Raw genomic sequence first — 15,479 nt, 5'->3', positions numbered from 1 at the left:
TGCATTTGCACTTCTTTTCTTTGGCACAGGACACTTAGTTGAGTGCCTTGGTCACAGTCTTCCTGGATTTCAGCCTCATTGACGCAGACTTAGACATTGACCAAAACCAGATTATTAATATTGTTGTCAAGTTACTAATCAGATGTGCTAGACTGCATATTAATGTTCTCTTTGATGCAGCGCAAACCAAGAGGGAAAATATGTATGGGGAGGGAGGTTAATGCAACCATTAACTAGGCAGAATGTGGGTATAAAGAACTTCAGGTTTTCTTGTGTTTAGAATCATGATGGTCTCATATCCACCTTTCCTTGCTCCCATCTGTAGGAAGGCCTACGGATCTTGGAGGGTTTGGCCGCGTCTGGCCTCCGCTCCATCCGCTTCGCCAAGGAGGTGCCGGGTGTTCACAGCATCATTGCCAATGACTTTTCTTCTAAAGCCGTGGATCTCATCAGCAGAAATGTGCGGTTCAATGGTGTGGAACACTTGGTAACCCCAAGCCTCTCCGATGCCAGGTAGGGCACTGTTTCTCATGTAGAGTGCGGAGCTTAGGTGAGCCTGTGGGACGCATGTTCCAGTTCCTTGGCTCTGTTAGTTATCCCCCTGAATACCCTGTGACTTATGAAAATCCTTACTACGCCCAAACATGATATCCCTGATGCACCCAGTGTTTAAATTTTCCCTCTAGTAACGCTGGCAGTACCATCCTGTGATTTGCTAATGGTTGTAGCTGTTTCATAGCTGCTCCTTCCATGATGGTAGTTCTACCTCATTCAGGGCCCCACCATGATCCCAGTTACAGCTGAATCAATGTCATTTGGACGTGATTTGGTGGTGCTGTTGTATGGCGATGGTACCCTCTAAGACCTTAATCATATCTAAGGCAGTGCCTAGCGACCAGAAGGATTATTTTGTGAAATACAAATGTATTTAACATTAGTCTGACTTCTATAATGACTGGCCATTAGATGTCACTGCTGCGCAATTAACTGCTCCCTCTTTGGTTGGAACATACTGACACTGGGCAGGTATCACAGTTGCATCAGTCTCTCGTCTATAGAGTGTGTATGTCGCTCCCTGTAATAGTTCAAGGTTAGCAGTGCTTGTTCTCTGCTGGCAAATCTCTCTGTCTCCAGGTCTTGGTGCAGTTTGGTGACCCTCCGTTACCAAATTGACTTCTGTTATTTGCAGGATGCTGATGTACAGGCACAGAGAGACCAAGGAACGTTTTGATGTAATCGACCTGGACCCCTACGGTAGCCCCTCTGTCTTTCTGGATGCAGCTGTGCAGGCGGTCAATGAAGGAGGTGGGTGTTGATGTCCTGAACCTCTAACTGGGGAGGTTTATGGGCTCCAGACTCAAGTAGCATCATTGTGGCATTCGATATACATTTCAAAATATAAAGTGAGAAAACTAAAGTTACAAAAAAAGTAAAAGAAAACGAAGCAGGGAGTCTTTGGAAAAAAAAAATCTAAGATGTGGAACACCCAAGACTGGGAAGGTAGAGAATCAGGTGTAGGGTAAGGATGTGGTTTAGGGGAACAGTTTGGGATAGATTGATGGAATGGGTTAAGATCAGTGATAGGATTCAGAATAGAGACAATGCGTTAAAGTTCAACCTTTTTTTTTTTTTTTTTAGTTATATATTTCTCCCTTTAATTTAGAAATTTCCACCTGGAGCCTATCCTTCTGTCGAACACCCCGTTAAAATACCACCTCTCTTGTAGTGAAGTTGGCATATGCGTTTCCTGATTGATGTTGCCTTTGAAGAAAGGGCAACTAGCCTAAGAATTCTAACTTAATTACAATCGGTATGTAGATGACCCATTTAAAGAAATTTAAAAGAAACATACATAGCAAGATGGGAATCAAAGGCAGGATACCTCGTGATCTGGTTTCAGTGTCTCAAAGACTTTTCCCATTGTTTACCATGGGTACATTGATTGTCCCTTCTGGATCATCTTTGTTTGTTTATAGCAACTGAAAAGAGGGTTGGGTGTGTACCTGTCATGCTCCATTCTGCTTAGTTTCCCGTTGACGGCTTCTTGAAGTGAAAGCTTTGTCTAATCTCTGCCAGGGGCTCTGCACATAATTGAAAAATTAGGCAGTAATCTTAAAATGGAATGAGCACTTGGTGTGACTGGCTCTTCTATTTCCAGCGTTGCATGTAACCCTCATATTTTGCCCATGTCTTAAGTTCTTGGCATGCCAACTTTCGGTATTTTGTGTGTTTCAGGTTTATTGTGTGTCACTTGCACTGACATGGCAGTTATGGCTGGCAACAGTGGCGAAACTTGTTACAGCAAGTATGGTGCCATGTCAATCAAGGCAAAATTCTGTCATGAAATGGTGAGTATTGGTAGCTTACGGTCTTATGGTTTTATGCAGTACATATGTAAACAAAGAGGTGTCACCTTGTGTTCCTGGATTTAAATTTAAACCTAATGTAGTATAAACTCTCTTCCCACCTGTGATCCCTCGTTTCAGACACATAAATATCTGGTTACCAGGTTCCAGCCAATAAAACCTGCACTTTACTCAAAGCATACCAGATGAACCAGTAATGGCTCTAAGATGTGGGCTGTAGGAAGCTTGCTTTTTATATATCAAAATGAGATAGATTGTGCAAAGAGTCCAGGAGTTCCCTTACTAGAGGACAGGGCTTGCTCTAGCAACCCCCAAGGTGCTCTTTTAGGGGGTAGCGTAGTCGAGCAGCCCTAGGTTTATCAGAGAGGAGTGTTGGACCTCTGCAATTACATGCAAAAAGTCGGTAAAGGAGAAATGGAACTCAATAAGGAGATCCACACCAATTTACAAAAACAACAAGTATATTTGTATATACTTAGGCACCAGAATCAATACGATCAGGTAAGTACGTTTTGCGATCAATCTTTACATGCACATGTACTTAAAATGTTTTCCCTGTTCACTCACTATGTCCGAGAATCGACAAAGACATAGCAAGGGCATATCTACCTGTGCAGATATGCGCTCACATGTAATCTAATACACCCTGCCTTAGGGCTATCAGCCCTGCTGTAGGTGTGACTTGCATATATTGCATCAAGTGTTAGGGGACACGGCACACAGGCTGTGTGCCATGTTGTGATTTCACTTTTAGCTGCACCAAGACACACAGCCTGGCTTGGGTCTAGGTGGTTGGAGCTTTCCAGTCCAGAATTGTCTTGATCTTGGGTTGTAGTGTTTTAACTTGGCTTCCACCTAAAAGATGTCTTTAGTATACAACCTTGCTCTGCTCTGTGTGGCACTTGCTTGCCTTGGTAGTGAGGCCTGTATTTCGCAGAGCTTCAAGAACCTTGCCAAGGTGGATCAGGTGATCCTGCCAATTGGAACTAAAGATCACTATCATCAAGATATGCTGCAATAAAGGCTTCCAGCCCAGGAAGGACTTTATTCGCTGGCCTTTGGAAGGTGGCAGCCAAATGGCATAACAGTGAACTGGTAACGTCAATCTTGAGTTGAGAATGCTGATCTTTCTTTTGCTCCAGAGTTCAGTGCAATCTGCCAGTACCCTGATGTCAAATCAAAAGTACTGAGATACTTGTCTGGCCCTAACCTGTCAATAAGTTCATTTGCTCTTGGGATAGAATGTGTATCTGTCTTGGTGACAGCATGGAGACCTGTCGTCTGTGCAAAACCTCAGCTCCGATTTACCTCACTTGGAATGATGTTTTGGGGGGGGGGGGGGGGGGGAACCAAGACCACTGGGCTGGCCCAGGGACAGTCATAGTGCTCAATTACCCCTAACTCGAGCATCTTGCTTACTTCAGCTTTGATGCTATTCTTCACATGGTCAGACTGTCTGTATATTTTGCTTTTGACCGGCAAATGGTCACCAGTGTCCACATCATGGACGCACCAACTAGTCTAACCAGGCGTGAGGGAACAGAGCTTGGCATACTGCTGTAGGACTTGCCTGCAGGCAGCTTGCTGCTGGGCAATGAGGGTGTCTGAGAAGACCACTCCATCAACTGGCCCATCTTTGGGGCTGTGGGTGAGGAGGACATGTACCTTACGTTTTTCATGTCCTAGTAATGGAAAAACTCCTAAATTCATTTTTCATCATTGTGAGGCCTGCTCCTCTCATTGGCCAGCATTGGGAATTCCTTATCAAATTTAAGCTGTAATGAATGGTGATGATAAATCCTCTGCTGGTAACAGATTTATTGTTACTATTTTAGAAATGTCACTTTTAGAAAGTGGACACTTCTCTGCACTCCCTACTGTGTGCCTACAACCTATCTCCAGTACACATCTGGCTTGGGCTAGGTTACAGCTACACTTGCATTTCCTTCAGACACCCACAACACAGGATACTCATCCACATCTGCTTACTGATGGGTCTTCCCTGGGAGGCGGTTGGGAAGGGCTCACACTTACGTTTGAAAGGGTAGTGGCTAGAGTCCACACAAATCGGCTGATTACCTGCCACTGGCAGTCTAGAGCCGAGGTTGACCTGAAAGGGGGACATGTGCACTTCACACAAACTCTTTAGTAGTCACCCTCCACATCAAAGATACTTGTCAGTACAAGTACCAGTTCTCTTGACCCACTCAAATTAGTACACCGTTGGACATGTAAGACCTTCTGCTGGAGTGAAGGCTGTTGCGCAAGAAGGATTGCCACTCCGCTATGCCGGAGTGTTCCCAGGATCTACTGCCCTTCTTTGCTGTGCTGCACTGCTACCTGCTGACCTTTTGCCCTTGGAAGAAGGACCTAAAGACACCTCCAGAAGTGACTCCAAGGGCTTGTTGGCTTGCTCCCTGTTCTCTCCGAGGTCTCGGGGTCATCAAAGACCTCGCTGTCAATCTCCGCTATTTCATTCCTGCTAAGAGACTGTCTAAAATAACTCCGGCGCTCCGCTCTGGAAGAATTAGGAGCCTCTTCAGGTAAACCCTCACACTGGACTGCCCTGGAAGACTTGGCAGATATTCTGCATGGTGGTCTCTGCCCGTAAACTGCCTTGCCCCCAGAGACGTGCAGTCCTTATAACCTGAGAGCTAAGTGAAGGCACTGCCTGCTGACTTACCTAGCTGCTGTTGCATCGAAAGAATTCTGCAGCGTGGCATCTTCTGCTGAAGAGGCAGGACCCAATGAACGCTGCCACTAGGGAAGCCCCCAGCGTGACCCCCCCCCCCCCCCTCCCCCTTCTCAACTTGCAAAAGATTCAATTTGGTGGCCTCTTCACTTACCTGTAACCAACCCGAGGGCTGAGTGAAGGCACTGCCTGCTGACTTCTCTAGCCGTCGCATCAAGAGGACCCTGCAGCGCTGCCCCTTCTGCCCAGCAGACGGGACAAAACAACTGGCGTCCCTTGGGAATTCCCCAGCGCGGCTGCCTCACATATCGTGGTTCCCTCCGGCTACCATCTGAGCCACTGCTGCAGAGCCCAGGAGCCAATTACTGCCATCAGTATACTAGAGGTATTGAGTGTGGTTGGGGTCCACAGGGTGATCACTGTGGGCTAGCAGGCATCTCTCGGTCTGAACTGACTCACTTCAGTAACCTGTGTGGGCTGCGGTTGTAGAAAGTCTCTTTTCTGTTTAATCCTTCCTGGCGGTGACTGCAAATTCTTTACAACCGCAACGATCACCCAAACTGAATTTGTATTAATGTTTATAGAACATCTTTTTCCTGGCTGTATTCAAGAGTAATCTATAGAGATTTACTATGTGGATCTTTGTCGCTTTGGTCGTAATTCTTTCGACGGCTATACAAACATTGCTTATTTCTTTTATAATCCTGTGTGGAGTGTCTCTTTTTATTTCTTGGTGTCTCACTGTAGATATTGTTGGAGTGTTGCTTAAATACTTTACATATTGCCTCTTAACTTAAGACTGACTGCTCTGCGCCAAGCTGCTAGATGGAGAGCACAAGCTAATTTATGGTGTGTATCTGAATTACCCTGACTAGAGTGGTGGGATCTGCCTGGCTTAGGCGTATACCCTTTCCAACTAGAAACCTCCTATCTAACAGGTGATCTCACTCTTCTTCTCAATGATAGGGTAAGGGCCACACCATTTGTCCTGGAGTTCCCTGGGAGCCACTGGCTTAAGTACCCACACCTTCTGCCTGGGTTGGTACTCCACCATGGCAGCCTTTTGGTCATACTGGAGCTGTGGCAGGCCTCAAGGTGTTTGGATTCTTTCTCCATGTACTCAGCTATCCTAGAACGTAGGCCAAGCACATAGTTCACAATTTCTTGCTTTGGGCTCTTTGAGAGGTCTTTCGCAGCCTCCCTTCACTAGACCCAATGGTCCCATTGCAGGATGTCCAAACAGAAGTTAGGAGGGGAAAACCTATTTCCTTCTGTGGCACTTCCCTGTAGGCAAAAAACAAGCATGGTAACGGGATATCCCATTTCCTTCTGAGTTTCATTGGGAGTCCTGCAATCATGCCTTTTTATGGTTTTGTTGAATCTCTCACCTACACCATTTCCTTGTGGGTGATCTGGGGTCGTGAACTTAAGTCACTTCCCATTCCTTCCACATTGCCTTGAGGTATGCAGACATGAAGTTATTACCACTGTCTGATACCACCTCCTTAGAGAAGCCCACTCTAGTAAAGATACAGAGTAGGGCCCTAGCAACTGCAGGAGCAGTGGTAGTCCTAAGGGGTATAGCTTCAGGGTGCGTGGTGGCATGATCCACTACCACCAGTATGAATCAGTTTCCTGAGCCTGTTGCAGGGTCTAGGTGGCCAACAATTTCCACCCCTACCATTTCAAGGTGAACCCCAGCCACTGGAAGTGGAATTTAGGGTGCCTCTAGGTGGCCACCTGTCTTGCCACTGGCTTGATAGATGATAAAACAAAACTCCTTCACCACAAGGGGCATGCCTGGCCAGTAGAAGTGAGGGACTAACCTACTCCAAGTTTTGTCTGTCCAAGTTTCCTAGCTAAGGAGTTGTCATTGGCCAAAGTGAGAAGGAAATCTCTATGTACCTGAGGTGCTACCACTTTCCTAGTGGCACCAGGTTTGGAGGCTCTGGCCTCAATATAGAGGAGGCCCTCCTCCCAATAGATTTTGTGGGAGCCACATACATCTCCCTTTTCCTGGTCAGCAGCTTGCTGTCTAAGGCTTTCAATAGTGGGACAGATCCTCTGTCCCTGGCACAGCTCTTCTCTGGAGGGACCCCCTGGGCCCAGGAGCTCTGTTCTGTAATGCCAAAGTTCCTGGGGCTCAGTTCCATCAAGGGCTGACAGCTCTTCTCCCTGAGGAGAGGGGTCCTGAGCTTGGGGCTGCTCAGAAGTTGGCTTACCAGGCTTTCTGCCTTTTCTTTTGGAGGGCTGGGCCAGCACCTCTTTTACATCCTGGGCTGTGCATTGTGTTCTGGCTTTAACACACAAACACACCCATTCAGTTATACCCAGGATAGCTGCATGGATATTTCGGTCGACTCCAGACCATTTCCAAACAGACAGGCTACAGGGATTGTAAAAGACACCACCACCTTTTTCTGGCCAGTATCCCCTCCCCACTCTAAGGACACCATTGCCGTGGGATGGACTTAAGCTTAGTGTCAACATTGACACTGAAAGTTTCACCAGTCAAATACCATTTTGGGGGTATCAGTTTTTCACTCGCCAAGGTCACACTTCACCTGTATCCCTTGGTGCTTTAACATATGATCTCATTAATATGAGCTGTTTTACTGCTGCAGATTACTGGGCCAGATGGTCATGACCGCTACATCCATCCCACCCTTGGGGACTAAAGTTACTTCTATGAGCTTGCAGACATGGTCAGAGCTCACATGGGATCCCATCTAGAGACTTACTAGTGCACCAGGAGCTGCGTGTGCACTAGTGAGATTCTTATTGGGACAGGCATGGTCTCCAGTTCGGTGCCCATTGGCTTTGCAATTAATGCACCTAGCCTTCTTAGTGTCCCAGTCTCGTTGTGGGGCCCACCCCTCTGAACACGTTTTTGTGGGGCCTTTAGACCACTGTTTTTATCTTCAGACTGGTTGTCCTCTGTCGATTGGGGGGCGGGGGGTGCTTAGCAACCACTTTATTTTAGGTCCATAGGGTTAAAAGTGTTGTCTTTTCGTTGTCACCAGAGATGGGTCCTAGATCCATCTCTGTTCTCTTTTTCTATAGCTAAGAGTCTAGACTTCCTATCCTTTTTAGCTAACTTCTGGAGTTCAGCATCTTTACTGTCCATCTTCTGGGGTACTATCTGAAGTGCTCCCCGTGGTGTTACTGTCCTGGTTGTGGAGAGTTTCATGATTATCTTCCACCGCTTCATTCTCCTGAGGGGCTCCTTTACTTGCCATTGCGCTCTCATTTTTTTTTGCTAGCAACTGCTGCAGATGGGCTTATTTGGGTTTAGACACAATGGCAAGTTTCCATGCTTGGTAGAGGGCCTTACGTTGGGCCAACTTAATGTTTTAGGGGTAGTGTGGCCGAACAGCTTTAGGCTTATCAGAGAGGAGTGCTAGATATCTGCAAATACAGTCAATAAATGAGATTCACGACTCAATGTGGAGATCCACACCAATTTACAAAAATATTTTTTATATATATATACACACCAGAATCAATACGATCAGGTAAGTATGTTTTGCAAGAATAATCTTTACAGTTTTGAAAAGTCGAGACAGTGCAATTTTTGTAAGCTGTAATATTATTCTGTGGAGGAAAAACAAATGCAGCAAACGGGTACAGTACAGCGACTCACTTAATGTCCAAGAGATTGGTCACATAAGTATTGGGTCAAGACCACAGCAGTAGTTCACACCTAGTGGCACTGGGGCAGCCTGGTGCAGAGCTGTCGAATGGCGTTGGGTGCCCAATGTTAGGCAATGGGGATTGGTCCAGTTGAAGAGGCTGCAGGTTTGGACAGTGAGTCCAATCCAGGAGAACCAACAGGTGGGTTCAAGTCTTGAGATATTTGGGGACACCTTGGGTCCTCTTCTGCACAGGCCAGGGGCGATGGGTACAGTGGTGTTTTGAGGCATTGGGCTTTCTTCTCCAGGAGCACAAGCGGTTGAGGGGGCCGGCGCGCAGAGGCTGCAGGCTGCGTCAGGGGGACACAGTGGGCAAGTCCAAGATGGGCTCGGTCTGTGGAGTGCCAGAGGACCACGTTGGCACTGTTGGCCCACTTCAGATCAGGCTAGGCTGCACAGGTGTAGTGGTGCTTTCTGTTGTTTTTTGTTTTTTTGTTTTTTTTTCTCGGTCCAGAGTCCTCTCCGGTTTCTTGGGATGCCGCTAGAGTTCCTGGGTCTTTTGTTGAAGGCAGGCAGGCCTCCCAGGGTCTTGGAGGCACAACCGCTTGCAGGGCGAGGTGACTTTGGCACAATTCGACGGGTGCAGCAAACAGGCCGTAAGGGCGGAGTCCAAGTCAGGCGCTTCTTTTTTAGTCTTCTCTTGCGAGTCTGTGTCCTCTTTCTTTGTAGGTCAGCATGAATCTCCCTTCAATAAAGCCAGATCTGCCAACCAAGGCGGTGGGCGTCTTTGAGGCCCCCCACCTTGGAATGCAGATTTGCAGATCATCCTGTTGGGGAAGGGTGTGCAAACACCCCTGCCAGAGAAGGCTTTCATTCCTGTCTGCCTGAGAGCAAAGGCCCTCACCCTAGGGGGTCAAACTTGTCTGTTCGTGACAGGTGTCCTCTGGGTGCCTGTATTGATAAATCCATCACTGGCAACAGTGAGTGTTTATTAATATGAGATGTTTGATAGGGAACATCCCCTATTTTCAGTGAAGCCATCATGTAGCTGGGGAACGCGTGCTGACCAGTGTCCGGCACATATAATTAAAATGGCCTCCCTGTTCACTCACTATGTCTGAGAATCAACAAAGACCTATCTGACTTATCTCCTCATACAGCCATGCCCACATTTAATATAATGCACCCTGTCTTAGAGCTGTAAGACCTGCTGTAGGGTTGACTTACAAATATTGCATGCAGTGGTAGGGGACATGGCACACTTGCTGTTTGTGCCATTTTGTGTTTTCACTTTTAGCTGCACCAAGACACGGAGCCTGCATGTGCTAGGCACAGTACATGCTGCAACCCTTGGGGGCCCTCTTTGGTACCCATGCTCTAGGTACCAGGGGTACCATTTACTAGAGACTTTCAGGAGGGCCACAGGTATTGACGATTGAGGAACAATTGCACAGTTTTAGGGAAAGTTCTGGCACTGGGGACCTGGTTAGCAGGAACCTAGTGCACATTCAATCAAAATTGCATCGAATACCAAGCAAAAAGTGGGGGTGACATGTCAAAAAGGGCACTTTCCTACATTGAGGTTTTTTTTTCACTAGTCGGTGTTAAGATACTCAGACGTTGTATTTGTCCGAAAATGTAGCATAATGTGAACTACCACGTAATGGAGTTTGTTTTTTATAATTCACTTACACTTAGTAAATGCCACAAAATGTATTTCTTGAGGCTGGCAATAGACATTGCTATTCCGCAAACTTATCTACTTCTGAATTGTGCAAGGAAGCACTACTGAGATGCTCCCATTGGAATTTACACTTGTGACCTTCTGGGGTTAATAAAGATCTCGGAGTGGGTGCATAAGTCATCTGACCCAAATATCCTCCTGTAATAAGTAAGTCTGTGAGAATCTCCAGATAGATCTGCTAGTCTCAGCTGGTTTGTTGGTTATGTGCTGGTTTATATACTGTCCAGTAACCTGTTTTTAGCTAGTGAAACCACAGGTGAGCTGCTGGTCTATAGGCACCTACCTGGCAGGTCCCCAGCCTTCCTTTTTCTCGGTCCTATCTGGCCCTGTGCATCAGCATAGTTGATGTTCTGTATCATGTGGTTGGCCTCTGAGATCTCAAAGAGTTATCTTTTGCTCGGCGATAGGCTTCTGCCCCAGCACATGCTTAACGTCTGATTTTTCTTGGTCCACCAGGCCCTGAGGATCATTCTACACAGTTTGGACCTCCGTGCCAACTGCTACCAGCGTTACATTGTACCATTGCTATCAATTAGCGCTGACTTCTACATTCGGGTGTTTGTGAGGGTCTTCACTGGACAAGCCAAGGTCAAGTCTTCTGCCAGGTAAGGAACGCAAAATGAGGGAGTATGTTTTACTTTATGTTAAAGTTCTTTATTCTGTTTAAAAATAGACCATAAAAGCACATAAAACCTAGTTAAAATCACATTCTTGGCCATAGTCGCTCTTGGCCCGATTCATGGCCTGTATAGATGTTCTAATCACGTACATATACTGCAGTCAGTTGGGTGTGATACAAGGGATACAAATGATACAGTAGTCCATATTCACTGCAATATAAATGAGTAGAGCAGAGTATCAGATTGCCTAATTGATACTGGCTAATAGCAACATTAGTTAAAAACAAGATTGATGAAGGTTTGTTAAATCTGCATAATTATGTACAAACTTAAACAGAAGCACATATTCAATTTGTTCATAAAAGTGCTTGTGCATTAAAGTGGTAATAGATTCCATTAATTGCTGGGGGTTATCCTCCATAGATTTGCACCAGGTTAAGATATTATTGTCTAGACGTTCTGATTAATGAATAACTGATACAAAAAACCAGCATATATAAAGCTCGCCTCATTAGAGGGGCAAGATAATTGGCTGTAAGTCATTCCATCTGATTTGAAACTTGTTGACTGGCAGAAATTCATACCTAAATTGCAGGAAAGTAGATCTAGCTTGGTGTGCTTCAATTCTATCCAGAAATGGTTCAACACCATATTACAATTGAGGTCTAGGAAACACTCTTGGAGTGCCAACATCATTCTTACACAACCAATTTTCATAGATGTAACTCCAATATCTACTTTTTAACTAGCATTTGCAATTCAATAGGTATCACATTTGTGGTAGATAGGACTATTGGCATTGTAAATGACAATGTCTTTTACCTATGTGTCTTGGTTTGGAGTGTAGTGGATGTGTGACAGGTGCCACAGCAACCCTCCCAGGCCTGTCGCTGCAGGAGAGAGAGAACACAACAAGGCGCCATCTTGGGAGTGTTTTTGCCTCATTCCTACTGTGATACCTTAGAGATGCAACCCTTTCTAGTGTGTTTACCTAAACTTCTATACCGCTTTGAAGAAAAACGTTTTGATCATGCCTGTTCATTTATTGAAGGTGCGTATGACTGTTTGTGCATCTTGCTCTTGAATGTTAATGTCAGTTATCATATGTGTTACTAAGGTGTAAATTTGAGATAGGGTAACCTCATTGCTTTCTATTGTAGGCAATTTTAACTGTCTCCTGTTGTTGCTAAGAAGGACTGGGGTTCCAGTCTGTTGCTAAGAGGGACTACAAGGAAAGATGGGGATCTAGTGCCAGGGTGTTATGGTTTCTATCCGGGTGTTCATCAACTGCTATGTCGATTGTTAGGCCATTAGGATATGTCTTAAGAGTGTGTAATTGATTCTGCTCCTGCTAGAAGCCCTTTTAAACTTGTAACTGGTGTCTTTATTGCATTGTGTATGTCTATTACAAGCTCTCAAACTATGCTTTATTGTTAAGGATGCAACCTGCATTGCTACCTTTGAATTTCTGACTGTTATTATAATTCTCAAACTGGGAATAGCCCTCTCCATCCTCTTCTCCCCCCCCCCCTTTTTTTTTATTCTGCATCACAGCCATTAGTTTAAATGTTATGTTAATTCACTAGGCAGGATTAGATGTCTTGTGCTGTTAGAATATATATTTATATATATTCTCTCCACAAGAGTGCTCGTGTAGGATCCTGCTCCCAAGAGGGGTGGAGTGCACAACCAGACAAGCACACTGTTCAATATTATTTAAAAAAAAAAAAAAAAAGTCTGAAATCCTCAATGAAGCGCTCACTCGAGCGTAGAGTTGGTCACAAAACAACTTTAATCATCCTCCAGGGTGATTAAAGTTTTCTTGTGACCAACTCTACGACTGAGAATATATGTGTATATAGGTGTGTGTGTGTGTGTGTGTGTGTGTGTGTGTGTGTGTGTGTGTGTGTGTGTGTGTGTGTATATATATATATATATGTATGTATGTTCGATGGCATGTGTAGCTGCAGATACACATGCTGTGCATTATCCTGCCATCTAGTGTTGGGCTTGGAGTGTTACAAGTTGTTTTTCTTCGAAGAAATCTTTTCGAGTCATGAGACCGAGGGACTCCTCCCTTTGGGCTCCATTGCGCATGGGCGTCGACTCCATCTTAGATTGGTTTCTTTCCGCCATCGGGTTCGGACGTGTTCCTCTTCGCTCCGTATTTCGATTCGGGAAAGTTAGATAGTTTATCGGAAAATTCGACTGTATTGTTCGCGCTCGGTACCGGTTTAGTGTTAGCACATCGACACCGAAAAAAGAAGCGCTCCGGTGGCCCTTCGAGCCTTCCACTCTTTGGCGGGGCCTGGTCGGCCCGACCGCGTCCATCTTCAAACCTCATGGACCAGACCCCCTTCCGTTTCTGCCCAAATTGCCACGCAAAGTATCCTTATACAGACCAGCAATTGGTCTGTAATCTGTGTCTATCTCCGGAACTCAGGGAGGATACTTGCGAGGCCTGTCGGGCATTTTGATCGAAGAAGACCCTACGCGATTGAAGAACTAGAAGACTCCAGATGGCGTCGACACCGGCCGGACACACAGACACCGACGTTCGAGATTCGGACGAGTCCGAAAGCGAGCAGCCGAAAACGCAGCAACAAACTGTGAGTAAATCAGCCCCGGCAAAGACTCACTCGAAAATAATAAAGGCCAAGGGGATGCCACTGCCAACAGGCCATGGCTTAACCAGAAAATACAGTGACCAAACCTCAGCCCCGAAAAAGGCCTCCCAGCAGCCGAAGACATCCGACTCCGGTCGAGATACCGGCTCCGAACCATCTCCGCACCCAGAGTTCGAGACCCCCAAAGTCAGGAAGGTTTCTTCAGAGCCGAAAGACTGTACCGAAAACCTTTGGTGTCGAAATGTGCAGCCTCTGAGCCGAAAACAGGCTCCTATACAGAAGAGCACGGCCTTTCCAGCCAACTGCAAGGGCCCAGATTTGAGCAAGAACTGGGCATGGGAGAGCCAGATCATACCCAGAGGAGGCTGCATATACAGAAGGACACGGGGAAAATCCAAACTCTTCCTCCAATAAAAATGAAGCGAAAGCTAGCATTCCAGGAGGCGGAAATGCAGCCAAGGGCAAAGGTGGCAAAAGAGGCAAAATACAAGACACCACCAAGGTTTTTGCCACAGCCTTCACCATTGCATTCACCACACCTGTCCCCGGTAGCAACACCCCAATGCAGTCGCCGACACACACGGGGATGACCCAAGATGACCCGGATGCATGGGACTTATATGATGCACCGGTCTCAGACAATAGTCCCGATTACTACCCAGCAAGGCCGTCACCACCAGAGGACAGCACTGCATATATGCAGGTGGTTTCAAGGGCAGCTACGTTCCATAACGTAGCCATGAATGCAGAGCCCATAGAAGACGACCTTTTGTTTAACACCTTGGCAACCACTCACCTCTTACCAAAGTTTGCCAATGCTGCCAGGCATGTTAAAACACAGCAAACAGGTGTTCCAGGACCCAGTAAAAGGCAGAGCCGTCACGCCTAGGGTGGAGAAGAAATATAAACCTCCCCCAACGGATCCTGTGTTTAGAACACAGCAACTAACTCCAGATTCGGTGGAAGTGGGAGCAGCCTGGAAGAGGGCCAACTCCAAATCCTCAGGAGATGCACCACCGACAAGGAAAGTCAGAAATTCAATGCAAGAGGGTGGCAGCACAGGAAGCCAATCAATGGCGGATTGCCAATTCTCAGGCTCTACTGGCTTGCTACGACCGGGCACATTGGGACGAGATGCAACATATCATTCAGCTCTTGCTCAAGGAGTACCAAAAACGTGCCCAACAGGTTGTTGAGGAAGGACAAACTATTTCAAACAACCAAATAAGGTCTGCTATGGACTCGGCAGACACAGCAGCAAGGACAGTGAACACTGCGGTAACCATTCGTAGACATGCATGGTTACGGAGCTCGGGTTTTAAACCAGAAATCCAACAAGCTGTGCTAAATATGCCGTTCAACCAAGAACAATTGTTTGGGCCGTAGGTGGATACGGCAATAGAAAAACTCAAAAAGGACACCGACACTGCCAAAGCCATGGGCGCGCTCTACTCCCCACAGAGCAGAGGCACTTTTAGAAAGCCGCACTTGAGAGGGGGGTTTCGTTCCTGTAGGAAGTTGGCTCTGTGTGTACTATTTCAAAGTAAGAAATAGCATGCTCAGAGTCCAAGGGTTCCCCTTCGAGGTAAGATAGTGGCAAAAAGAGATAATTCTAATGCTCTATTGTGTGGTCGAGCAGTAGGCTTATCAGAGGGTAGTGTTAAGCATTTGTTGTACACACACAGGCAATAAATGAGGAACACGCACTCAAAGACAATTCCAGGCCAATAGGTTTTTATATAGGAAAATATATTTTCTTAGTTTATTTTTAAGAACCATAGGTTCAAGATTTACAAAC

General features: G+C 46.1%; 1 protein-coding gene across 1 annotated transcript in view; it reads left to right on the top strand.

The window, feature by feature from the left end:
- TRMT1 (tRNA methyltransferase 1) overlaps window positions 1-15,479 on the top strand; it is a 109,872-nt gene that overhangs the window by 18,628 nt on the left and 75,765 nt on the right. Inside the window, exons 5-8 of the mRNA XM_069230400.1 lie at window positions 326-513; window positions 1,190-1,305; window positions 2,236-2,348; window positions 10,891-11,039. Of these exons, the coding sequence (XP_069086501.1) occupies window positions 326-513; window positions 1,190-1,305; window positions 2,236-2,348; window positions 10,891-11,039 (566 nt within the window). The remainder of the gene's footprint in view (window positions 1-325; window positions 514-1,189; window positions 1,306-2,235; window positions 2,349-10,890; window positions 11,040-15,479) is intronic.

Source organism: Pleurodeles waltl, chromosome 4_2 (assembly GCF_031143425.1).
Source record: "Pleurodeles waltl isolate 20211129_DDA chromosome 4_2, aPleWal1.hap1.20221129, whole genome shotgun sequence".
NCBI classification, from domain to species: domain Eukaryota; kingdom Metazoa; phylum Chordata; class Amphibia; order Caudata; family Salamandridae; genus Pleurodeles; species Pleurodeles waltl.
This window is presented reverse-complemented; position numbering and strand designations above follow the sequence as displayed.